The sequence below is a fragment of the Oppia nitens genome, unplaced genomic scaffold (assembly GCF_028296485.1).
Source record: "Oppia nitens isolate AA-2021 unplaced genomic scaffold, nextdenovo-longstitch-racon4-pilon3 scaffold6_pilon_pilon_pilon, whole genome shotgun sequence".
Taxonomy (NCBI): Eukaryota; Metazoa; Arthropoda; class Arachnida; order Sarcoptiformes; family Oppiidae; genus Oppia; species Oppia nitens.
This window is the reverse complement of record NW_026533250.1, coordinates 3,936,121-3,961,989: the sequence shown is the minus strand read 5'-3', so window position 1 is coordinate 3,961,989 and position 25,869 is coordinate 3,936,121. Positions and strand designations below refer to the sequence as shown.

The following is a 25,869-nucleotide window of genomic DNA, read 5'->3' as shown; positions in this document are numbered from 1 at the left end:
ATAAGCAAATATAACAATACATTTATTATGATTAAGCACTACTACTACTACATAATATTATCGATGATTTACTCTAATATATTGACCTTTACATACATACATATACAGTACAATAAAATACAATACAATACACGCACATACCTGTGCTCTAGAGCATCGAGAAAAAAATTATTTAACATTATAATAGTGTTTTATACAAGTTTGTCGGTACATAAATACACACAYAATTTATAGTGAATATACTATATATATATATATTATATACTATATATATATATTATATACTATATATATATATTATATACGGTATATATATATATATAAGTGAAAAGTGATGGGAAAACCTTTAATTTAATAAATATATCGACAAATAGGTAACGCCTGTTGTGTTTATATGAGAAGGAGTGGCACAACCTATAAGTTTTAGTCTTTTGGTGCGACAGATCTGCTGCCAGAGCGCAGAACAGTTATGTCTAGTACTGTATAGTTAGTTACTTGTAGTAGTAGTAGTGTTTGGTTGGTATTGGTATGGTTGGTATGGTTTGTGCCCATCCATCCAATCGATAACTACAACAATATATCTGACATTTTCTCATCTTTTAGTTGCTGTTTGGCGTCATTGGCGCTAACGCTGTGGTTAAGACAGTAGTTGCAAATGATTGCTGGCTTTACTCTATACACTAACTAACTAACAGGACATACATATAAAACAGTATAATAATAGTACAGTACATACATACCAGTGCTCATACCGTTTGACTTATCAATTGATAGCCCAGAGAGCGAGACATCAAATATATATATATTATATATAAAATATATATAAACCATATATAAAGTAATAATCAAATTGTAAACAAATCGTCTCATCAAATGTTATAATGGCTTATATTATCAACACGTTATCACTGCTTATATTTGTTATCACCACTACTTCACAAGCCATCAAAAAAGGTAAGATTTTTATTATTTTTTAAAAATAAAGTATATTATTATTGTTTAGGATTTTTATTATTAAATAACCAAAATATCACACAAAAATACTGCAATATATTCGTAAAAATATCAATATATATAATCATTATATTAATAGTAATAACTATAAATTACAATTTAATTTATTTAACTATATACATATAAATTGTATAACATGTGAATAGCTTGTATATATCATATAACTATTGTAGTATTTAATCTACTATTTAAAAAAATAATGTTTGGATAACATATTGCTTAGCATTTAATATATTTAATAAGTATATATACAGTACTGTATATTATAGATATGAAAATTTGTGTGTATATATTTATATATGATTTATAAATGTTGTGTTTGACTATAAATGTATATAATTTTCTTAACGCATAATTTTTTGATTATGACTACAAAAGTGTAAATTTAATTAAGTTAATAACAAATATACAAAATTATTTTGGCTTTAATATTAATATGTTTCAATCCAAAATGTGTGTGTTATTCAAGAATATATAAAAAAATAATTATATAAAAAAAATTTGTTAATAATAATAATAATAGTTGTGTTGATTGTCAACGAAATTCTTGTTTTAATTGGATTCTCACAGCAATGTTGTGATCGATTGCACAGAATTTTGCACTTAAATTGCAATCAAACACTCGTTTTTATACAATTATTATTATTATTATTGAACACAACTATTGATGTCTGCATTTCATTGTATTTTTTCGAGAGTCTATTGAGGACTTCAACTTTTATGGTACAATATATTACACTATATTTTTGAAACTCTATGGGCTTTGTGTGGGAGAAAGGAAAGATAGTTTTATAACACCAAACACATACACAATGTTGAGCCCAATGGTCGCACCTGCTATTTGGGCACTGATGTGTTGGACATAGCCTTTAAATGTGAGGCCATTTTTTTAAAAAAAAGGAAAAACTCTTTAAGATAGAAACACACAACCAATTCTAGACTACCAGTCCATCGACACATTGCCAATATAATCGATAGACTGCTAATACAGTAATACAATGTCTAAAATATCTATTATATATACCAGTAAATTGTATGTCTAACAGCTTAACATCAATTCTCTATTACAATCATTTATATATATAGATGTTATAGATGTGCACTTCACACACAATAATAATTACAGTTTTAGCCGTAATTTTGTCTCAAATATACCACTTATGGCCCGAAGGCATATTCAGACGGCACATATACACAGATCTAAGTCTTCAGTGAAAAATGAAGGAAACGGTGAACACCTGGAAGCGACACAACAGCAGAACAGATGCTCTCCTAATGTCAGCCAATACTTGAACAGGTCTTCAGTAAAAAAAAACTCCAAAACTTTGTGTTTCACCAAATGAACCGAAATTTGTTTGCTTTCAATACTAATACAGTGCCCAATACTATCTATATTTGAAAATGTTATGATAAAAGCATTGACTAATCAATTATTTGCAAAGAAAATCTCAATTTTAACGTTTAACTATTATCTCTATTGTTTGCTACAAAAGAGAAAAACACTACAAACCTCTTATAACAAAAAAAACTATTCAATACTTATTTTTTTTATCAATGATTACCTATTTTTATTTCATATTTTTCTCGACATTACATAGCAATATAGCAAAGTACATAAAAAATATTAGATTTATTTGATTTTCATGATTGATAATTATTTCAATCACATTTTCAGATTATATATAGCTTTTCATTTTGTGTACATGTATTGTATATATATTTATATATATATATATATAGATTTTCATGTGTGTGTGTGTGTGTGTGTGTGTGTGTGTAAAAATGACAAACCACACCATTAGATAATTATCAAACAAAAACAAAATTTAATTATTAAAAAAACATTTTCTTTTCAGCCCATAATATGTCATAAGAATTCATTATATATTTTTTTAAAATACAATATTTTTTACTTTAAATATACCTGTTTTTGGGGTCTCTCTCTCTCTCTCTCTCTCTCTCTATTTTTATGTTTATATAATAATCTGTGGGCGAATAGCTTTTCAAACAAAATATATTATAATACATGAAACTAATCATTTATTTATGCCTCACATAATCTCACATCACATTTAATGTAAAGACTACCCATATTTATTTATGTTTTTAAATTTAAATTTTATATTAATAGTTATTAATAATATGCGGTATATTTTTTTGTCTTGTTTTTAATTTTATAACTTTCTTGACTCTTAATTTATTTACTGAATATATATAGTATTAATAAATCCAAAAAAATAAGAGGAAATTCTATATAATTGAATGCAAAAGGAGGTTACAAATTATGTTCAGTAATGATATTTGTATTAAATAATAAATAATTTATAAGTTTTATATATTTATATATAAATTTATATAATGATATTCAATATAATGCTGTACTGTATGTATCAGTTTATATTTAAAGGCACTAAACATAATAAGTTGCGGAATTGATATAATCATAAATTTTATGAGATTTCTTAAGAAAAAATATTACAAATTTTTTTTATATCTTTACTTCTGTAAGATTGCCATTCAATCTAACTGTTCACTACTACTACTAATACAATAGACAAACAGGAAAAATCGCAAATCAAATAACTGACCAAAAAATATATTAAGTAATAAGTACTCGACTAGACTCTCGCGGAGCTTATAAATTTGTGATGTCCTCAATAGGTCGAGCACTGGGCACTAAAATCAGACATGACTTCTAGTTATATCAATTCGTGTCTAACAATTGGATTCACACTATTATCAGATCATATAATAATAATAATAATAATAATAATACAATAGCTTAGCGTTTATATATCAAATATCAGAGTCTAAAATATTTTGTATTTTTCCACATACAGAGCACAGGCAGAAACAACAAAAACTAAATTTATTATATATTTAATATTAATATCCAATATTTGTATAAATCATTTATTTTGTTTCGGCAATCTCTCTCTCTCTCTCTCTCTCTCTCTCTCTCTCTCTCTCTCTCTCTCTCTCTATTTTTCTTGTCTTACATTTATTCTCCTTTTGTGTCAAAACTTAGTTTTGTATTCATGAGATGAGTCGAGAGAAAGACATGTCATGTGAAATGAAGTTCCCATTTTGCTTATGCATACCATAGCCATGAAAAATAGCCGTACAATTGAATTAACAGACCTATGGATCTATGGATAGACGAAACGCAAACTATTTTTTCTTTAATATTAATTTTACGGCTCTTTTGTATGAAACCGTGTAATAGAATAGAAGCAAAACTAAAGAAAGAATATATATATATATATATATATATATAAAAATTTTTTGTTGTTGATATCATTTGTGTGTTTATCGTACGGATTATTAAATCATATTCACGGCATATATAATATTTTTTGCAACCAGTGCTTCACTGATACTGTCTTATTCTCTATAGTTATAATAATAATAATAATACTGTAATAATAATAGCATATAATACCGTATATATATATACCGTATTATATAATATATATATTTTATACATATAGTAAACATTGAGAAAAATGTCATTATATTGTACAGTAGTAGTTGTAGTAGTGTTGCTCATGAAAGCATATTATCTAATAAATCGCGTCAACACGTAATGTTTGCAAATGACATTTTAGCCGACAAAAAATTTTGGTCATATAATCGCTGGTGTCGTTAAGTCAACAATAAATTTTCTAATTTATTATAAATTGTTGTCTTCTCTCTCACTTTTCTCATTCACTTCACAATTGCTATACTAAAAGTACAGTACAGTTACGACACATACATAAAGCTTGTTGTATAACACATACTATTAGCCGACACCAGCAATCTCCAGGAGATCACTAATGTTTACAATCGTATATATATTATATAATATATATATATATATATTGTTGTTGTTGTAATAGTGGTAGCCGTGGCTCCCATTTTATACGACTACAATATATGTTAAGCTGACAAATGCAAATTTTTTGATTATTAATGTACCTGTATACTATTTTATTATTATAATAATAATTTATATATTATATAAATTACATAATACTGACTTTTACGATAATTATTAAAAACTAAGTCCAGTGTTAAGCAATTCACGCAGTTTTTGTATAAAAGTAAAAGTACTCCCATAATGTATATATACAGTATATATATTGTACACTGAATGTATCAACTTTAAGTTATTCCTGTGAAGCTACTGTTAATGATATAAAATGGTAGCAAATCAAATAAATTGACTGACTTAAAGACGATTATTAGTAAATAAGATGAGATAAATGTTAAGCGATGCCTTTACATAAATTGTGTATATAAAGAATATTCTGTATGTTTGTATAAAATAAGTTTAAAAAATTAAAAATATTATATATAAATTAAAATTTAGTGATGTTTTAATAAATAATCTTTTATCACAATATTATTTTAAAATGTGTTACTAAATGATTAAAAAAATATTTTGTAATATACTATATCCTTTAATTTTAATTATAAAAAAATGTCTAGTTTATTTAAAATAAATAATTTAAGGTTATGTCATATAATGTTCATTATTGACCATCTATTATATAAGTGTAAGGATAGAGATAGAGATAATATGAGAGAGAGAGAGAGAGAGAGAGAGAAATGCAATTATTTATTGAATACTGTTATTATTAGTGTTGTTTAAGCAAACACTTAGAGACTAAATAAGTTTCAATAATTTGCCGCATACTGTGAATTATACATTATTTGAGCCCTTTGTCTCAATTCTTTTATTAATACAGAATATTCTGGTGAATACACACACATTAAGTATACAAATTTAGTGACTGAACAAATCAAATGATATATATATATATATTCATTATAATATTACAAACATATAATATAACAAAAACATATATTCTGGTATATGCCGGTAAAATACAAATGTTTCTATAATTTATGTTAGAATTATTATTATTATTGTTTTAGATTTTTATTATATAAATTTAAGCTAACGAAATTTAATATTTTTAACAAATTTTTAAACCATAAAACCACTATTCTTTGTAAAAATATTTTATACATAAATTGTTATAAACATTGAACTACATTACATATTCAAATATATTCAAAAAATATTGCACTCAATATATATATAAAGATTAGTATTAAATTGGCTTTTGTTTAATAAATTTAAAATTCAATCAGTTTTCAGTATAGAAAAGAATTGAATATTAAGTTTTGAACTGATTTTTCAAACAAACTTTTGTTGTATTGTTGACACTTAATATAATGATAAATATATATTTCTTATATTTTCTGTATATACTGTAAATTTTATATTTAACTTATAATATATATAGTATTTGTGTGTGTGTGTGTGTGTGTGTGTGTGTGTGTGTGTGTGTGTGTGTGTGTGTATCTAACAAAATGTCTAAATTTTTATCTGACATTTTTTCAACTTAATTTTTTTTACAAAAAAATGACAAAAGCTTTAAGAATTGCTGTAATTATTTTTTTTAAAAAGTCTAGTATTTTTATTTATAAAATGTTATTATATAAATATATTTACAATTACACACAATTGTGGTTTATTTTTGTTAAATATTTTGACCAATTCTCTCAATATTATATTAATAATTCAACTCAATATTCAATAATGTTATATAAGGGATAGTATTTGTGTATATTATATAAAGATTTGTCAATTAATTTAATGTACCATAATCAGTTTTATATTTACAGTACAGTATATATTATATACATTAAGGCAAACTATAATATAATCTCAAACTCGTGTCTCATAATTATATGTCAAATAAGTCAGTCATAACTGCCGGATCCCAAAGCTATTTATATAAAAGATATTTTTAAGTTTTTTCTCCGATCTATTAATGCGTTGAAAAATGTTAGCACTTTTTAATAAAAAAAAGTTTTTTACATAATATAAATATATTTTTTTTTTGGAAATATCATGCTTTCAATGATTTGAAGTCAAATAATAAAAGTCGACAAATGTTATAATGATTTTGAATGAAAAAATGTTTAAAAAATGATTTTAGAAAATATTTTTTTTATAAGAAAAATTTAAGTCTAAAGAATATGATATATATATATATATATATATATATATATATATATATATATATATATATATAATAAGAAAATATTAAGAAAGAAAAATTTTGATGCAAAAAATCTCAAGTATATGATATTTAAAAATTTTTGTAACTGAAATATATTATTGTATATATATATACCAGTAATACTGTATGAATTGATATATGAATAGCAAAAGAAAAAAATAATACTATAATATCAAGTGATTGAAAAAAATTATAATAATTGGTTACATAAATATTAAACAAACCATCTGTTGTTTAGTATGTTTTTACAATGTATTTGGACTTACAATTGGTTTTCATTACACAATTGACATTATCTTATCCAACCATCACTTGTGGTGTCAACTTCTCTTATCGCATACTTTTGATTGAAACCACACAATGAAATGCATAAATATATTTATATAAATATATCCGTACAATGACTTGGAAATTGTTTTTAAATTTTTATGTTTTTTAAAATGACAACAATAACGACAACCAAAAATTTAATAATTAATAAATTATATTTTTTTTAAATCATATGACAGACTATATTATAAATTTACTACTAATTTAACAACAAATTTAACTAATACTCAATAAAATCAATGGTTGGAGGATTCTTGAAAATTAATTTAAATGCTAATTTCAACGAAAATTGTCGGCTAGTTTTGTGTTTAATTTAATTACTTTCTAAACTTCAAACTAACTAACTTATCAATTAATCAATAGATTGAGTAAAATCTTTATTTTCTCTCTTTCTAAATATATTTACCGTATATCTACAAGTCATTCAATTTGCTATAACATTAAATTAATTTTGTGTCACTTCAATATGCTGTTTGTATCTCTCATTTGAATATCTCAGTATGTAGTGTACAGTACTATATAATATTTATCATATATTTTTTATGTATGGTATTAATTATATGCTTTTGAATATATATAGATATATTGCATAGTTTATGAGATATTTTATGAATAAAAAATATATCTTGAGTTTATATTGATCTATAATTGATTTATTAACTAGATTTTTACATTTATGTTAACTATTATTATTATTATTATTATTACTGTTATTGTATAACTGTTGTCATTATTTTTGCTATTCAATAGTACAGTAGTAGTATTCATTGATATCAACATTTTGAGTATTAAAAAAAAAATTGAAAAATATTGTCGTCTTCTCTATTGATGGACAAAACTCCTGACACGAGTTAAATGATATATTGTTTTCTTCATTTGTTTAGTCCTTTTAAAGAGTTTTAGTATTTTCTTTTGGTTGGTTTGTATTTTATTATTTATTTTTTACATCAATATATAATGTTATCAAACAAATACCCTCTCAGATGCTATCATACCGTAAATATATATATATATTTCAAAATACACTATAATATATATACGGTTTATACAATATTTACTGTTATACTTGTAAGCATTGTATGAGTATTGTGTGTTCAATACATGAAAAACTGAAAACATATTTGTGATCAATATATTTGTGCTTTCATTGCATTGTTTTTATTGATTTACTTTATTTTGTCTCTCTTTTTCTTTTATAATTAATGATACAATGACTGTATTTTTTTCTGAAAAACCAACTCAGTTATTAAAATATTATTATTATTATTATTATTATTATTATTATTATTATTATTATTATTATTATTATTATTATTATTATTATTATTATTATTATTATTTTTGCTGTAATACAATAACTATTAACTACAAAAAAGGTTATTTTCACATGAACAAATAACATAAATAGTATCATGTTAAAACTAAATTATATATATAACTATTTTTTGTTACCATAAAATGTATATACAATAGTAAAGAATATTCTAACATATATTTTCATAGAAATTTGTTAAATCTGTTTTTTATTGCTTAAAAAAGTTAATTTAAAAGTCTAATTAAAAAAACTGTGACTTTATTTTTTTATTTTGAATTACTATTATCTCTATTAGTTTGGCTACGAATAAATGTCTCATAAAAATTGAGAATTAACTGTAAATAACATTATATACCGATATAAAAGCCAAACGACAGGAAATCTAAGTTTACTATTGAAAAAATATATACAGCTTTTGTTGTATTAAAAAAAACTAATCAATAATTTGCATGAATTTTACAACAAAAAAATATATAAAGTATTAATATATTTATAAAAATTTTTATATAAAATAAAAACGTTTTTCAATCATTTACGGCATTATTTATAAGTTTGAATTATATTATTTAAATTAAAATAAAGCCTTAGCAACAATATATATATATATATATATATTAAAAATAACTATTAATCTAAACAATTATATTAAATTACACGATAATATTAAGTTACTTTTACATTGAAATACTGTATACAGTACTACTGTATTATAATAAGCAGTCATTGATAAAATTAATATTGTCTTATGTCTATACAGTATTTAAATTACTTATTGAAATTTATTATTTAGTAATATATTATATAATAAAATTAAGTTTAAATTATATTTTATTTTTCCTATTTTTTACTTTTAGAGATATCATATTTTACGATAATAAAATACGTGCATAAAAATTAAAATTAAAATATTATATAATAATTATAAAGTAAATATCATTGCTAATTATTAACATGCACCCATTAGATTAGACTAATATGTTAGTTAATGTACATTTCAGACATTAATATTAACATTTTATATGTTACTATCACTTAGCATAACATTTATAATTGATATGAAAATTTAGTGCCCAAATAAACGAGTCATTTTTAGTCATTAATTTTGTCTCAAATGTGTATTTTACGCACAATTTTAAAGTCAAAAAGTTCAAAACTTAAACTTAAAAATGTGGCAATAATTGGTGTCTGAGCTAATAATTAGGGTTAAAAATATTGTTTTTCTTTCTATTATTATTATTATTATTACCAAATCTTATTTTTATGTTATGTATTGTTAAACGAAATGCTTAGTTTTTATTTGTCATAAATTGTTTGGGATTTAAAATTTTTGCTAAAATGACACTACTTTTTATTTATTTCTAACAATAATATTAAGCCGTATACTTATTTATTTTATATTTGAATTTATCAGATAAAACAGTTTTAGTTTCGTTTTTATAATTTCTCTCTCTCTCTCTCTCACACACACACACACACACACTATGATAATACTTTAATGTATGTCAATATTTAATAGTAATGTGTTTAATACTTAAGGTATAAAGTAATGTTTAATACAGAAATTGCATAATATTCAGTATATGTAAATTGTTGAGAATGTAATATACAGTTAGTTACAGTTATTTATATTTGTCAATTGACTAATGTAATCAAACTATACTATTTGTGTTTATACACTACTAAATTAAGGCCAACTATAATATCAAACTCATGTCTCATAATTATATGTCAAATAAGTCAGTCATAACCGCCGGATCCCGAGCTTAACCTAAAGACTATTCAATATATAATATAAATAAAAAGATATTTCAAGATTTTTTTTYTCTCTTTTTTTACTCAAAGTCTATTAATAGATTTTTGTTGAAAATGTTAGCACTTTTTTAATAAAAGTTTTTACATAATATAGAGTAAAAGTGTATTTTTTCAAATATCATACATTCAATGATTTGAAGGCAAATAAAAGTCGACAAATGCTTTAATGATTTTTGATTACGAAATGTTATAAAAACGATTTTTGAGAATATATTTTACTATAAAATGTAAGGTAAGACATGTGAATATGATATATATGTTTTCATAAAATATTAAGATAAATTTTTTTTACTAAAGTATATGAAATGTAAAAATATTTTTTAAAAATCATTATATGATATATATGATGACTGAGTGTCTGAATTGAAAATTTCAATCTTTTTTAATTTTTTTTCTCTGAAAAATATAAGTAAAATAGATTTTCTATTATAAATTTTTTTTTAAAAATTATCAACGCCTGAGAAATTGTCAAATATTTTTACTTTCATATATGTATTGAATATCACGTTAGCATTATATTGACAGACATAAAAAGTGTTCAGTTATTATATACATAATGCGAATCCCAAACATAATCTGTTAAATGATAGTCATTATTGGGTCTAATGATTATTGACAGTCAACCGTCCAATTCATTGCTAAACAACATTATTGATACAATTGGGAAATATTTTCATTTCACTGATAATAAACTATTCTAACTTCACAACAGATGTTTGCTTTCACTAATTTTTTTTAATAATAATAAAAAAGCACTCAAAATTAAATTAAATTGACTGATAAACAAATATATAATTTATATATATATTATTACAAAAATTATTATTATATACATTGTCTAAATATTTGATTTAGAAATAAACAAATATATATATATATGTATTTGTATACATATTATTTATAATATTTTACGAAACTAACATACTCTATATATTTATTATTATTGTTATTTTAATATTTGATAAATGTCTAATTTAATTTGGTCAAATTTAATTTTTATAATAATTATAATTTATGTTATTAAAAACTATATATTTATTATACTAAGTATATATATATATATATATTTAATTTTAAATTTATAATTAGATCACTTTAGGGCTTTTAGTAAGCTTCAAAAATTTAATAAAATCACGACATTATTTAATAATAAATTGGATTTTTTTTGGGAAAAAATATTTAACATGAAATGCTTGAATAGCTATAATGTAATGTTTTTTATTTTATTAATATAATAATGTATAATATTATTAAATTTTGACAATTCTTTAAGTTTGCAAAATATAGCTATAAAAATATTATTACAAATAAACTTTAAAAATATAATTGTATCGATTTTTTAAAAAACTACAAACTCTGCACAATTTTCTACAATATTTTTATATATTTATAAAAAATATAATTTTAATTGCTTTTTGTTGAAACCCCAATTGCTTAAAGGCCTTTAGTGATCATAAAATTATGAAAATATTTATGAAATAAAAGCATTTGCATAAAACTATAGTTACATTTACTTATTTATGTATAGTATATACTATTTACACTGAATATCAATATACAATATATTTTCATACATATTGTAAGTATATATATATGTGTGTTTTTATATGTTAAATTGTATAAAAAATAAAATATAATTTAACTCTAAGACTGATTATAAATAATGTAATATTCTTTAAAAGTAAAATGCAATATCTTTTATAACCAACATTTATATATATATTTTAAATATAAAAAATATATGTTTATTATACACAATATCTATACGTAGTAAAAGCTCGTTTGCGTAAAGTATACATAGAAAAGCTCAAAAATTGCATTTATTTTGTCAAAAAAAGATGATAGCATTATATAAAAAAAGGAGAGATGAGTTTTACATTATATTATATACAGTATTACAGTATTATTTATAATAGTATATAAAATAACCGGTGCTTTAAGTCATTGGTGTCATTGATAAAGTGCATACTCGTGTTAAATGAGTTACACTTCATTAAAATACATACTGATATAATATTAGAAATAATATTTATTATAATATAATATACAGTATAACACAATATATATGAAATTCATATAATTTTTGTTTGTGCATAAAATTTTATTTTAAAATCATATTTGATGGCAACACTTAAATTCACACAAAACACATACACTTTTTTTTATTGAAGTGCAATAAAACAAATTTTTCTTTTATACAAAAGTGTCTGCAAATGCTATTTGTATTGTTATTATAATGTTATTATTCATGAAATTACTGGTCAGGTGTTGATAAAACTTATGGTTTTTGTACTGTCGGACCCAACTGTCTGTCCAAACGCCAACAATAGTCTGTCATGTTTTGCATCATTGGCTTTAAATATTTGCTGTTTAAAACTGTCAGTACTGTAAACGGTGTGGTGTTAAGAGCACCAACTTTTTTTGGCTAACGGTTCGCCGACTATTTGACTATACCATCAAAAATATCATGTCTTAGGTCTTGCAGCTGTCATTTAAAGTAAATGACTTTTAATATATTGTTATACTTTATGCATATATATCTAAAGTTCATATATCTATTACTTTCACAATGTTTTCAGTCTATTTTAAAATCATTTACACACTTGTCGTAGAAAAGCTGAGAGAGAGAGAGAGAGAGAGAGAGAGAATTGAAATAAATTTTAGTCCAAAAATACATTTATATACATTACACTGTATTATATCATTACAAACTACCAGTGCTCTATAAGGGACTATAGTCTATATATTTTTGTGCAAATATCTTATTATTCATCCCTAAGTTGTCTGCAAAAAAACATTGAATATCTCATTCTGTAGTTTATTTCATGCGGAAAACCAATTACTCAACGAATTTTTTTTCCTCAATTCATATATATATTTTCCAATCAAATTTGATTTGTTTTTTGAATATAAAAACTTATATATATGTAAGTTATATATATATATGTATATATATAATATTCAAACAAACAAGTATTATATCTGTTACTAATAAATCATTTTACTTGAGACGGGTCGTTAGGTCAACGCCTTTACTTTGAACTTAATATTTAAAAAATAAATCAAATTTGTTTTATTTTAATTCATGATTTGAAGATTAAAAGTGTTAAAATATGTGTTATTGTAATTTCCAATTATACCATATTTGGTAATTATAAAATTATTTAGAAAACTAATATTTTTAAAAAAAAATTAATATCGTGGAAATATTTTTTGTTTGTTTGTAAATATCTTCAATATTGTAATTAATTTTATACTGTATTTTGTTTTGAAAGATAACGAGTTTACAGTTAAAGAGAAAATATCTAATTTATTATTTATAAAGAACTTTGAAATTTAAACAAAATTTAATTGTTTATTAAGAGTATACTTGAATATAGAAAACAATAATAAATTTGAAGAGCAATTATCAAACGGTTATTTTTAATAAAAATTTAATATTTTATATTAAAATTGTTTTTCAACTTTGATTGATTATGTAAAATACGATTATATTTATATATGATTCATATGAATCTCCAGAGCAGACATTTTGTGATAACTTAGGCCAACATCTAAATAGTGAAAGTTTAGTACTTTTATACGATAGTCTACTTAATGTAAATTTTGTATAATAAAAGTGCAAAAATTGTTTGCGATTTATGACACAACTGACTCTTACTTCATATTAAAACCATCTCTAGCTTAAGGCACTGGGATTTTGAAATTCCTCTCCAACTAAACAAATCCAACAAAAAAATAAGACTTTCTATACTTATGGATAAATTATGAGTTACATAAAGTCTTAAGTCATATATTATTTGAAAAAAACTACAACAGCAACAAAAAAAGTAAAATATAAAAGACAGTCTCATTGTATCTAATTTGTTGTCTGATTTTTAAAAAAAATTATTGACCAATAAATTTTTGAGTATCAAATAATATATAGTTAGTATAAATTTTGTTGTTAACAAAAAATTTCTGACCATTAAATTTGTTATTCATGTAAAGTATTGTGTTATTATTTGAATTATATTTTTATATATTATTATTATTATTACTGAGAATTTTAAATCAATAATTTGGATATTATTATAAATTATAATTAAATGCAAATAGTATTTGCATTACGGCATTAAAGCAAACAATTTTTATTTAAAATTTTTAAATTACTTATTTAATTTATTATTTGTTAGTTTATTTTAATATTAAAAAGTTATTTTAAGTTATTTTTATCCATTTATTATGAAAAATTTAAATATTTATATTTATACTTTTAAAAATTAATTTGCTATTAGTCATAAAATTAGAGATTATTTTAAAATATTTTCCATAATATGATAACAAATTTATTCATTCAATAATAAATAATAATTATTTTTGAACATTATATAGCAGATCCTATTTTGAGGGCTAAAATATAATGATTAGTTAAATAAAGAGTTAATACAATCCTATCATTTTATCGCATCATTTGTTGCCCCAAAAGATTTATACATTCAGAGTATTATAATACAGTATATAACTATAATTTGTGCACTCATTGTGTACTAACTGACTGACTGACTGGCAATCAATTGCAATGGAAATCATTATTTGAGTTATTTATTCGTTATATATAATCAATAGTGAAAAAAGAGATTTCAACTTAATTTATATCTTTTTTTAATAAAAAAAAATAAAAGTCAAAATAATAATATAATAATAGTAATCGTAGATGTAATAAAATTAATAATAAAAATAATAATAACACAAAATTAGTTTGGATCAATAAAGGTCATACGTAATCAAGAAAATTTTTAAATCTTTTTTTATATATAGTATTGTTATGAATAAAACTTTGTTTACATTTAACTGTTGTATTTGCATTAGATTTACATGTTTTCAAAAAAGATTATTATGTTTAAAGAATTTTTGAAAAAACATTATTTGCATTTTAACAAATTGTATGATATAATAGCATATCTATGTATTTATTTATTTAAATAATTAATAAATTTTAAAATTTCTATATTATAAATCTATAGAGTGTGTAAGCATTAAACCTTGTATTTTTGTTATGTGTATAAAAATGCCATAAAATTTATAAATTATTCATCATTATTTTAACACATTATTTGGTGAGTTATTACTTAAAAAGTATATTAATATACAGTACTGTACTACTAGTTATATGTGTTTAATAAATTAGTAATTATTATTTAAATCAATAAATCACTATTATTATACAATTATTATATATCTATAATCTTATATTCCCGGCTAATCTTCTAGTTTAATACCTAAATCCGATATTAACTATAATATATATATATATATATAATAGAAATAAAGAAATCTTATTTACAAAAAAAATAAATACAAAAAATGTAGAGAAAGAAATAGAGGCTTCAATAGTCTCATTATATTTTAACTATTATGTGCTAAGTTATACTAAACAACAATATAATAATATCAATAATAATACAGTATATACTGTATAAAATGTACAATACTATTATATATATTTATTTATATATATATATAATGATTTTCATAACTATTATTCTCACAGGAAAGTTATGAAACCTATTTTTATTGTATTATTTGTATTATTTTTTATATAAATACATTGCATATTATAAAAATATAATATATAATTTGATTTATCTCTAATGTTATTCTTGTAGTCATTATTTATAATTTTAATAATATATATATATATATATATTGTGTATATGAGTTGTTTAAATGTAAGGCAAAAATAATTTAATAAAAATTATAATTTATTAACATCATCTCTAAATGATTAACTTTATAGAGTATTTCGTGGATATTTTATTATTTATTATAATCATAATTATAAGAATCCATTAATGAATAGGTGAATAAATAAATAATTTACAACAATATATATATTTTTTATATAAAGGCTAATGTCTTTAAAACAAAAATAATATATATATATATATATATATACGGTATATATTCTTTAGTCAATTTGGTTAATCAAATAATTTGATATACCCACACACACACACATACACTGTATTTACTAATTGTTATTTATTAGCTTAAACATAAAATACGATGTATTTACACTAATAAAAGATTCATTAATAATATCAATTTAATATTTGGATAAAAATACATTACTATTTGATTTGATAAACAATAAATTATTTACATTTTTATGGCATAAGTTGTTAAAGTTTATCACTATTTGATGTTTCATTTGAAGCCATTATACGGTCACTTATATACAATATATACATCATATTTACACAATATATCAAATAGTTAGATGAAATAAATAACTATGAAATTTATGATTTCTATTATATTATATATTCTAAAATATTTTTAAATTTTGAATAATATATTGATATTTTTGTTGTTGTTATTGTTGAATATATTGCTGATGCAGTCAATGGTAATGTTATTGATTTAATGTCATAATATAATATTGTATTATAATATTATAAATCCCTGTTCTCTCTTAGTATACGAATAAGACAGGAATCCCTGGGTTTAATAGGGATACCGAATCACAAGACTATCTTACCATTTATTACTATAATAATAATAATAATAATATTTAACAAAATTTATTTATGTAAGAGACAGACAATCAATAAATTATTCAATAAAATATAGAGAGAAGAAAGTGATTGTTTTACAAAACTGATTGAAACAAACTCAGTCTTATAGCATATCATTCATCAAAAGATGATTTTCTTTACATTGTTTTATAATAAATGTATTATTTTTTATTATTTTTCTAACAAACAGAGGGTATCAACAAATATCCGCCTGTGTTTCGACAGGACAGCTATACTGTGACCGTCAATGAGGGCCGGATTGTTAACCCCATTGTTCAGGTGGAGGCGTATGACCATGATCATTCATCCAAATATGGGGGTATTTGCAAATATGAAATCATTGGTGGCGACAAACGGGAGGCGCCCTTTGTTATTGACGCCAACGGCAACATTAAGAACACTCGTCCCCTTTCATACAAAGAGTCACACAATCACATCCTCGAAGTGGTTGCCTATGACTGCGGGATGAAGAGGTCTAAACCAACTCTTGTCAATATAAAAGTCAATAAAGTCTGTCAACTCGGATGGAAAGGTATGACATCTCTTTTTATACATTTTATTATTTATTTATATTATTTAATAAATGTCTTTAAGGCGTAGGTGTGTGTGTGTGTGTGTGTATGTATGTATGTATAGATGTGTGCGTATGTATGTATACTATACATATACATTGTATAGATGTGTGTGTATATGTATGTATGTATAGATGTGTGTATATGTACGTATGTATAGATGTGTGTATATGTATGTACAGTATGTATAGATGTGTGTATATGTATGTATGTATAGATGTGTGTATATGTACGTATGTATAGATGTGTGTATATGTATGTACAGTATGTATAGATGTGTGTATATGTATGTATGTATGTATGTATAGATGTGTGCGTATGTATGTATACTATACATATACATTGTATAGATGTGTGTGTATGTATAGATGTGTGTATATGTATGTATGTATAGATGTGTGTATATGTATGTATGTATAGATGTGTGTATATGTATGTATGTATAGATGTGTGTATATGTATGTATGTATAGATGTGTGTATATGTATGTATGTATAGATGTGTGTATATGTATATATATGTATAGATGTGTGTGTATGTATAGATGTGTGTATATGTATGTATGTATGTATGTATGTATAGATGTGTGTGTGTGTGTGTGTGTGTTTATATTTATTTGTTCATATATGTAACCAAATTAGTTTTCATCACAAACAACAAAAAATACTGAAATGTTGTGCATAAAAATTTTGAGACATGTTTTCAAGTAATAAAAGGATTGCAAATGTTTTTACATATATTTTTCGACTCATTTATTGTCTGAATAAAATTTGAGACAAAGAGATACATTGGCCTTACAATACAATACTCTCAGTACTTGATTTTTTTGTTGCTATTTTACTATACTATAGCCTATACTTATACATATAAGTGCTTCAAATGTAACTAATTGGCGCACAATTAACAAATAAAACTCCTCATACTTAACAGTTAATCTACTTTTTACTTTTTTGAGTCTTTGAATTAATCTATGATATTAATTAGTAGTCAAATTAGTAGCACAGAAAAAAAGTTTATTATAAAACTAATAATACTTATGATAATAATTATTGCTGTCTTTTTAATTTTATACAACTGTATGTATGTGTGACATGAATTAATTAATTCTAGACATTTATTTAGCTCAAAATAATTAATAATTTGTGCATTTTATAATTTTTTACACTGTTTTGACTTTTACTATTTGCGAAATAACATTTATATATATATAATATATTTTTTATTTAGTTATTAATTGTGTAAATAATTATTTTCCGATATTAGGTATTTCCGAGAGGATAGAGTACAGTCCGGGTTCGGGTTCACGGGTGCTGTTTCCCGACGCTGAGCTTCAATTATGCGATGTCCCGTGCAGTGCCGATAATGTATCGGTTAGGGTCTCATTGGCCACACATCATATTGGAAAGGGATGCGATCGCGACACCTATTCAGTGGAATCTCAGAGAAAATTATGCGGTAATGTTTGGAAATTGATTTGAAAAATTAAAAAAATTATGTCACCATTTATTATGAAATAATTTATAGCCATTTAGTACATACAGTATATTATATATGATTTTATAATGGTTAACATTATATTATGAATAATAATGTTTAAAAATCAATATATTATAACCAATGCATAGACTAATGTAATGCATAGTCTTTTTTATATAACATATATTATATAATGAAGTTGTTGTACAAATGGCTAGTAATTTCTTGATTGATATTTGAGAGCAAAATTACTTTCATTTGATATATAAAGTCTTACAATACATTAAACAGAGATATATTGATTAATCTCTGTGTTATAAATCACTGCAAATAATGGCTATCATTGGTCTTAATTCAATGCAATCAAACAAATAGCAAAACAGAAAAAATATTTAATTTTTCTTATATCATATAAAAATAGTGTTATGACTTATATGGTATGTTATTTGTTACATACATTTATTTCTTGATGTCATAACAAAAATATATTAGAAAATATATATTTAGTGATCAAATATATATATATATATATATATATCAAGCTTATACAGTATTTAATATAGTTATATAAATAAATTCTAAAAACACAGTTTACATCAAAACATTACAAACATTTACCTATGTATTCAACTCCACCTCAAACTAAAGTCTTCAAAAAAAATTAATGTAAATGTTATCTATAAAACTGATGATAGCAATGATGATAGCATCGACTAAATCAATTGTCCCACTCCTTAATGGTTGAAATACACGAAAGGCTCATATCGTATATAAAAACTTTGTTTTTTTTGTTATTTCAAACGACTCTCATATGAGTCGTCAAAACAATAGTTATCTAACCATTCATTTTAAATACATTTATTCATACGATTACATGACGTGTACTACGATATAACCAGAATATTCTTGATATTCTTGTTTGGCAACGCTTTAGTTTGAAATACATTATAATATTTAGATTCTATAAGAAAATCTTATATACATTTTGGAGATTTTTTTTGTTAATAATAATAACCAAATAGACAACAATAGCAAAAGACAGAGAATAGTTAAATGCATTTTTCTAAAAGTAATGGCCGTTAATATCAATATTATCGATAAAAAATGATAGCAAAAAAAAAGTTTATTGCCTTTGGTTAAAGAGTTGGCGTAATAATATACATAACTCATTGCAGTGAGACATAAGAGACAAAATAAATATAAGACAATCTTTTTTATATGACTTCCTATTTCCGTTTTACTGACATTTAGGTGCGAGTGCCGAAAGTGTAGATTTATTGCCGTCTCCATCGACTGGTGCTGAGTGGACAAGAGATCTGCCCACTGATGACGGCAGAGAATCGGATCAGATTTACGAGTTCGACGGCGCCACCAATGCTGTGGTCATACCGGAGGCGACACTTAATCACAATCTAACCAATAAGTTTACAGTCTCTTTCTGGATGAAACACGAGCCACCTCTGGATCAGAACAACAAACATATTAAAGAGCACATCATTTGCAATGCTGATGATCACAGTAAGTGTCGATCAATGTGTCTCTGTTTGTGTGGCATTGTGTGAACAATACATACACACAGACACACAAACAGCAGTCAACTGTCCTCTTCATACAAACAGACAACCATTCATGTGTTGAATTCAATTCCCTATTCTCTTATGTTATTAATATTTCAAAGACAACAAATAAATGACTTAAACTCTATTCTTATTCTTATTTTTTCTTTTCTTTTTTCTGATAATCAGAGAAGAATAGACACCATTACTCTGTGTTTGTTCGCAATTGTCGTCTAATATTACTTCTTCGGCGCGAATTTAATGAGGAAAAGCATACAGTCTTCAAACCGGCCGAATATCGTTGGAAACTATCGGAAGTGTGCGATAATGAATGGCATCACTACTCCATTGGTCTAAACTTTCCCGAAGCTATAGTCTATGTGGACGGACAAAAGTTTCGCAACACGTCAACCAATCCGGAGATTGTCGACGATTGGCCGCTACATGCCGTTAAAGGGGTCAACACGACTATGGTGGTGGGCGCCTGTTGGGAGGGCAAGAACTCAAAAATGAATTTCCATTTCCGCGGATATTTAGCCGGACTATCGGTATTGCGCGGACAGAATGAAAATCCCGACGTTCTGTCGTGTCTTCATCGTTGCAAAGAAGGACTTCAATTGCCCTCTACTGATACGTTAGAGCCTGGAACTGATGTTTCGACTAATACGGACTCGACATCAGTCATAATCGATGGTAAAGACGCCATCGATGTTGAAGACATGTTATCTCAGGTTTCATACATTAATTCGCGAGAATTTCCAACTGCTGGTCGACGAAGTCTTAGGATTTCAACAAACATTATGTAATACTTTAATACCTTGTAATTGCTTTTCTCTTTCAAATCAATTATTCATTTTAATCCTTTGTTTGTTTGTTTGAACATCAGGTGCTCTAATGGAAAATCACTTAAAATACCGCAAGTAGACACCTATATAATGGTTATGCCTACCGATCAGCCCAGCATTATATTGAATGGCACACCAAACCTGGCCCGAGAGTATGAAGCCTTCATGCAAGGCATTGAGCCATTCTCGACAGTCTCCATACTCATCAATCAGGAAGCAGACAATGATGAAGATGACGACGATAATGACGATGAAGAAGCAAAACTGGACTCAACTGACGATGACTCGACCGCCGGCAACACCAATATCGACAAACTAATGTCCGAACACAAGTTGGACACCTGTAATGTTCAGGTGTATCCACCACTGAATCCCGATCACGAGTACTTCCGATTGCCCAACAATTTTATGTCACATTTGGGAATACATCATAAAGAGACTAAGGATGGGATTGTGATATATGGTATGATAGACAGCCCACTCATTATCGCTTTAATCGCCAATTCATTATAATTTTTATGCGGAATATTTATCTTACGTTAAAATATAGTAAATTAATTGCTTTTTATAGTGTATTTGACACACGATTTATTAGAAAATGCTTAAAACACATCACACAGTCTTAGTCTTACAAAACTAATCTTAAATATCATATATTATTATATATTATTAATTGTAAGCTATATTTCTTTTATGTAATGTTCCTATACTATAGGCGCCGATTCCGTTCATAACTATCAACTAATACTAAGACAACTGGTTTACTTTAACCGAAAACCGGCCTATTATTTGAATCGTGCCTTCAAATTGACCTGTTCTGAACTGAACGGCCGGTTTTCCAGCAATGACTACATTCAGACACTTACCGTAATTCATCCCAAAGTGGATCAACAGAAACAGCAGCCGTCGATACCGTCGGCATCGCAGCAGAAGACAGTTCTGCATCCGAACGACCACATCATGATTGAGACACAACCCGTAGCGCACGCACAGGTCAACGACCATAAGGTCGAGTTCAAAGACGCCAGCATTAAGAGCGCCAACGGTTTTCTAGAGGGCGGCGGTCTTATCGAAGCTTCCGACGCTTTTGGCCGGACAACAGCCAGTAAGTGATTATAATATATATAAATGCGTTGTTACAGTGGATCAGCTTATTTAGATTGTAATACTTGTGTATAATTTCCTATTAACTATAGACCGCTTATCACCCATCGTTGTAGGTCATGCCGTCACTATCATTATTGTTGTGTGCGTCGGCTTTCTAGTATTTATGATAGTCTTGGGAGTCATACGTATCCGAGCCGCACATCAACGCTCAGGTGATGCCAGAGATGACGACCAGGAGATGGCTTGGGATGACTCCTCGTTAACCATTACAGTCAATCCATTGGATGTAAGTTTTTTTAACACTTTTTCTAATATTTTATTTTATAGTTTTGCATAAAAATGCTATTAATTTAAATGAATTTTAAATATAAAAGGCAATAACGCTTTTGCTATTAATGACAGCTTTTTAAAATTTAAAACATTAGACTTTTTAAAAATAGACTCATTGTTTGAATCGATATATAAATATATACAGTATTTTTTGTATATTTATATAAATGATTGACAATCTTTTTAGTTATTAATAATTAAATTAGCATTAAGATCTAACAGCATTACATTAACTTTATTGGACAGATATGTCATTGCCTATAGATATAATATATAGTAAACCATAAGAATATTCTGTATACTATATATATTTATAGTCTATTATATAGTATACAGAATATTCTTATGATTTCTTTATAATTTTGTGGACTTTGTATTCTAATAGCATTAAAACTATTTTTTTTATTTCGTAAATTTATATATATATGTATAACAATGTTAATTAGACAACATGTAATAAATTTCTTATTTATATATATTTAGCAATAGCTATAAAAATGTTAGTTTATAGGAGAAGATTACCAATTAAAAGGAAAATTAACTGAAAAAATATTGATATAATTTGTTAGTGACAGAGACATAGACATAGAGTAATAATTGAGCGAACAGTTTGTTATTTTCTGTTTAATGAGATGTTAATTGGAAAGTAAACTCATTTGCAACAAAACATTAAATTATTTTTCATCATTTATTAAACAAAAAGCTAACAATTTATTATTTTGTTGATATAAAAAAAATAATAAATGTTTTTTTTGTTTTAGCAAATCGAGGAACAGGAGGCACAGCATATGCAGGATGACGATGACGATAGCGACAGCTCTGATGACGGCAGCAGTTATCACGAGGACGGCGACAGTACCGATGAGGAGACACACGAAACTAAGACTAAGACCAGGAGAGAGCTCGAGTGGGACGACTCGACGCTCAACTTTTAACCAAACATTTCTATCACTCAAAACAAAACAATTGATCATTCATTTCATTCAACACAACCACAAAACGCTTTTTATTATTATTATTATTATTTAATTATCACTCGAAAATCAAGACATCAAAAAAAAAACAGATCCCGTTTCCAGACTAAGATATTGAATCCATTTGTTTGGTTGGGAGGAGGAAAACAATTACTTTTTTCTTTGTTTGTACCGACAAAATGATTGAATTTCTTAGTCATTGTATTATATGATATTATATACATTACAGTATTAGTATTATACTGTATATATACACACAGTATATATATATTTATATATTTTTGGCCAATTTTTTTTTTAAAACAACTTATTTATACCACCACACAAAATTGCATTTAATTATATTATTATTAATTTAATATGATTAATCACTCAATTTTATTTGCGCTGCTAAAAACCGACTCTGCTTTATATCAAACAAATAATACTAAAATTAATTATAACAATAGTAAATATTTAATTTGATAATAAGACCTGGCATCTATTAAAAAAAGACATACAATAACAAATTGTATTTAACAAGATTATAATCAAATATATATACAGTATATATATATTAATATATGTGTGTGTATATACAGTATATGTATAAATATTTTTTATTTATTACAGTATTTATATAATATAATATGCTTATTGTATTTTTAAAGTGATAACATTATAGTTTGTTTTGTTAATTGATCTGTGACATTTCAAATGGCCATCGCATACACAATACACTCAATTTGTATATTATATATGTATTAATTTGCTTGACTTAACAATCACTATATCATATATATATTGCTAATAATAATGTGCGCTTTCATTAATTAAAATTATTATAATTATTATTAATGAAAAACATACCAAAAACTACCAGTGCATCTAATAGGAGTGATCAGCTATAAAAGTGATCAGCAAAAATGGGAAACTATCAAATGCATTAAATGATGCTAATTTAATATTACCAAAATTATTAATATTACATACAATATATATATAAATATAATTGCTAGCAAACAAAAATGCTAGTTATTTATATTATATATACTTTATTATATGTAAAAATAATGACACAATTGTTTTAATTATTTTTCTGTGAAACTCATACAATTGTTTTTGGCATTTAGCATTTTATTATATAAAAAAAACAATTTTCATCATTATTAAGCTAATCATAATCATAGCCATCAAATGATTTATGTGCTATGCTTTACATTTTTTAAAATAAAATTTTAAGAAAAAGATAGTCAAATTGATAAAAAATAAGTAAGTTGAATAACTGTTTATAATGATAATAATAAGTAATTGTCAAATATATTGAATTGAAAAGTCACAGTTTTGTCAAACAAAACGTTTTTATCATTTTTTATTTGTTTTTTAGTAATTTGTTGCTTAATATAAGTTCCTTATAATTTTAATATTTTAATTATTGCCAATTTGCCAATTAATTTGATAGCTAGTGTTTGAATAATAACTACTAATCAATGCTTTATTATGCTTATATTAGTGCCATATATTTTATTTGTTTTTTTAATTATTATTTATATATAATTAATTTGTATACTTTTAAGTCGACAAATATTTATGTTTTACTTTTTTAAAAAAATATATATTTGTTTATTTACACAAAAAATTATATTATTGGGACATAAATCAAAGATATGACATAAAAAATCAAGTTATTTGATTTGATTGACAGATTTGTTTAAGACATATCTCTTTTTTAAAAAAGGCAAACAATTTAATACGGTAAAAAATAATAGCTTTTATTTACTTATTAAATCGACCAAAAATATATATATATATATATATATTGAGATATAATTTTGGATGACTTGAAAAAACAAGATATTATTAGGAAATATACTATTAGTAGTATAGCCTACTATTTGTACTATATTTTAAGTGAACCA

The 25,869-nt window shown here is 24.4% G+C and overlaps 1 protein-coding gene across 2 annotated transcripts; it reads left to right on the top strand.

Moving 5' to 3' along the window:
* The first annotated feature begins 444 nt into the window (after positions 1-444).
* Positions 445-24,257, top strand: LOC128962549 (calsyntenin-1-like). Of its 2 annotated transcripts, XM_054308927.1 has the most exons (10): positions 447-531; positions 604-954; positions 17,302-17,643; positions 18,947-19,138; positions 20,411-20,677; positions 20,905-21,517; positions 21,602-22,023; positions 22,276-22,665; positions 22,757-22,953; positions 23,759-24,257. In XM_054308927.1, the coding sequence occupies exons 2-10, from the start codon at positions 882-884 to the stop codon at positions 23,930-23,932; spliced, it is 2,670 nt and encodes an 889-aa protein (XP_054164902.1). In that variant the 5' UTR covers positions 447-531; positions 604-881; the 3' UTR covers positions 23,933-24,257. The 2 variants fall into 2 exon arrangements, with proteins under 2 accessions (XP_054164903.1, XP_054164902.1); XM_054308928.1 differs by having other exon boundaries at positions 445-954; positions 22,781-22,953.
* Positions 24,258-25,869: the final 1,612 nt, after the last annotated feature.

Bases quoted from the DNA above. Each gene is read 5' to 3' on its own strand.
- LOC128962549 (XM_054308927.1), top strand. From the start codon at position 882: ATGGCTTATATTATCAACACGTTATCACTGCTTATATTTGTTATCACC. The intron at 955-17,301 runs GTAAGATTTTTA...TCTAACAAACAG, and splicing joins TTCACAAGCCATCAAAAAAG to AGGGTATCAACAAATATCCG. The intron at 20,678-20,904 runs GTAAGTGTCGAT...TCTGATAATCAG, and splicing joins TTGCAATGCTGATGATCACA to AGAAGAATAGACACCATTAC.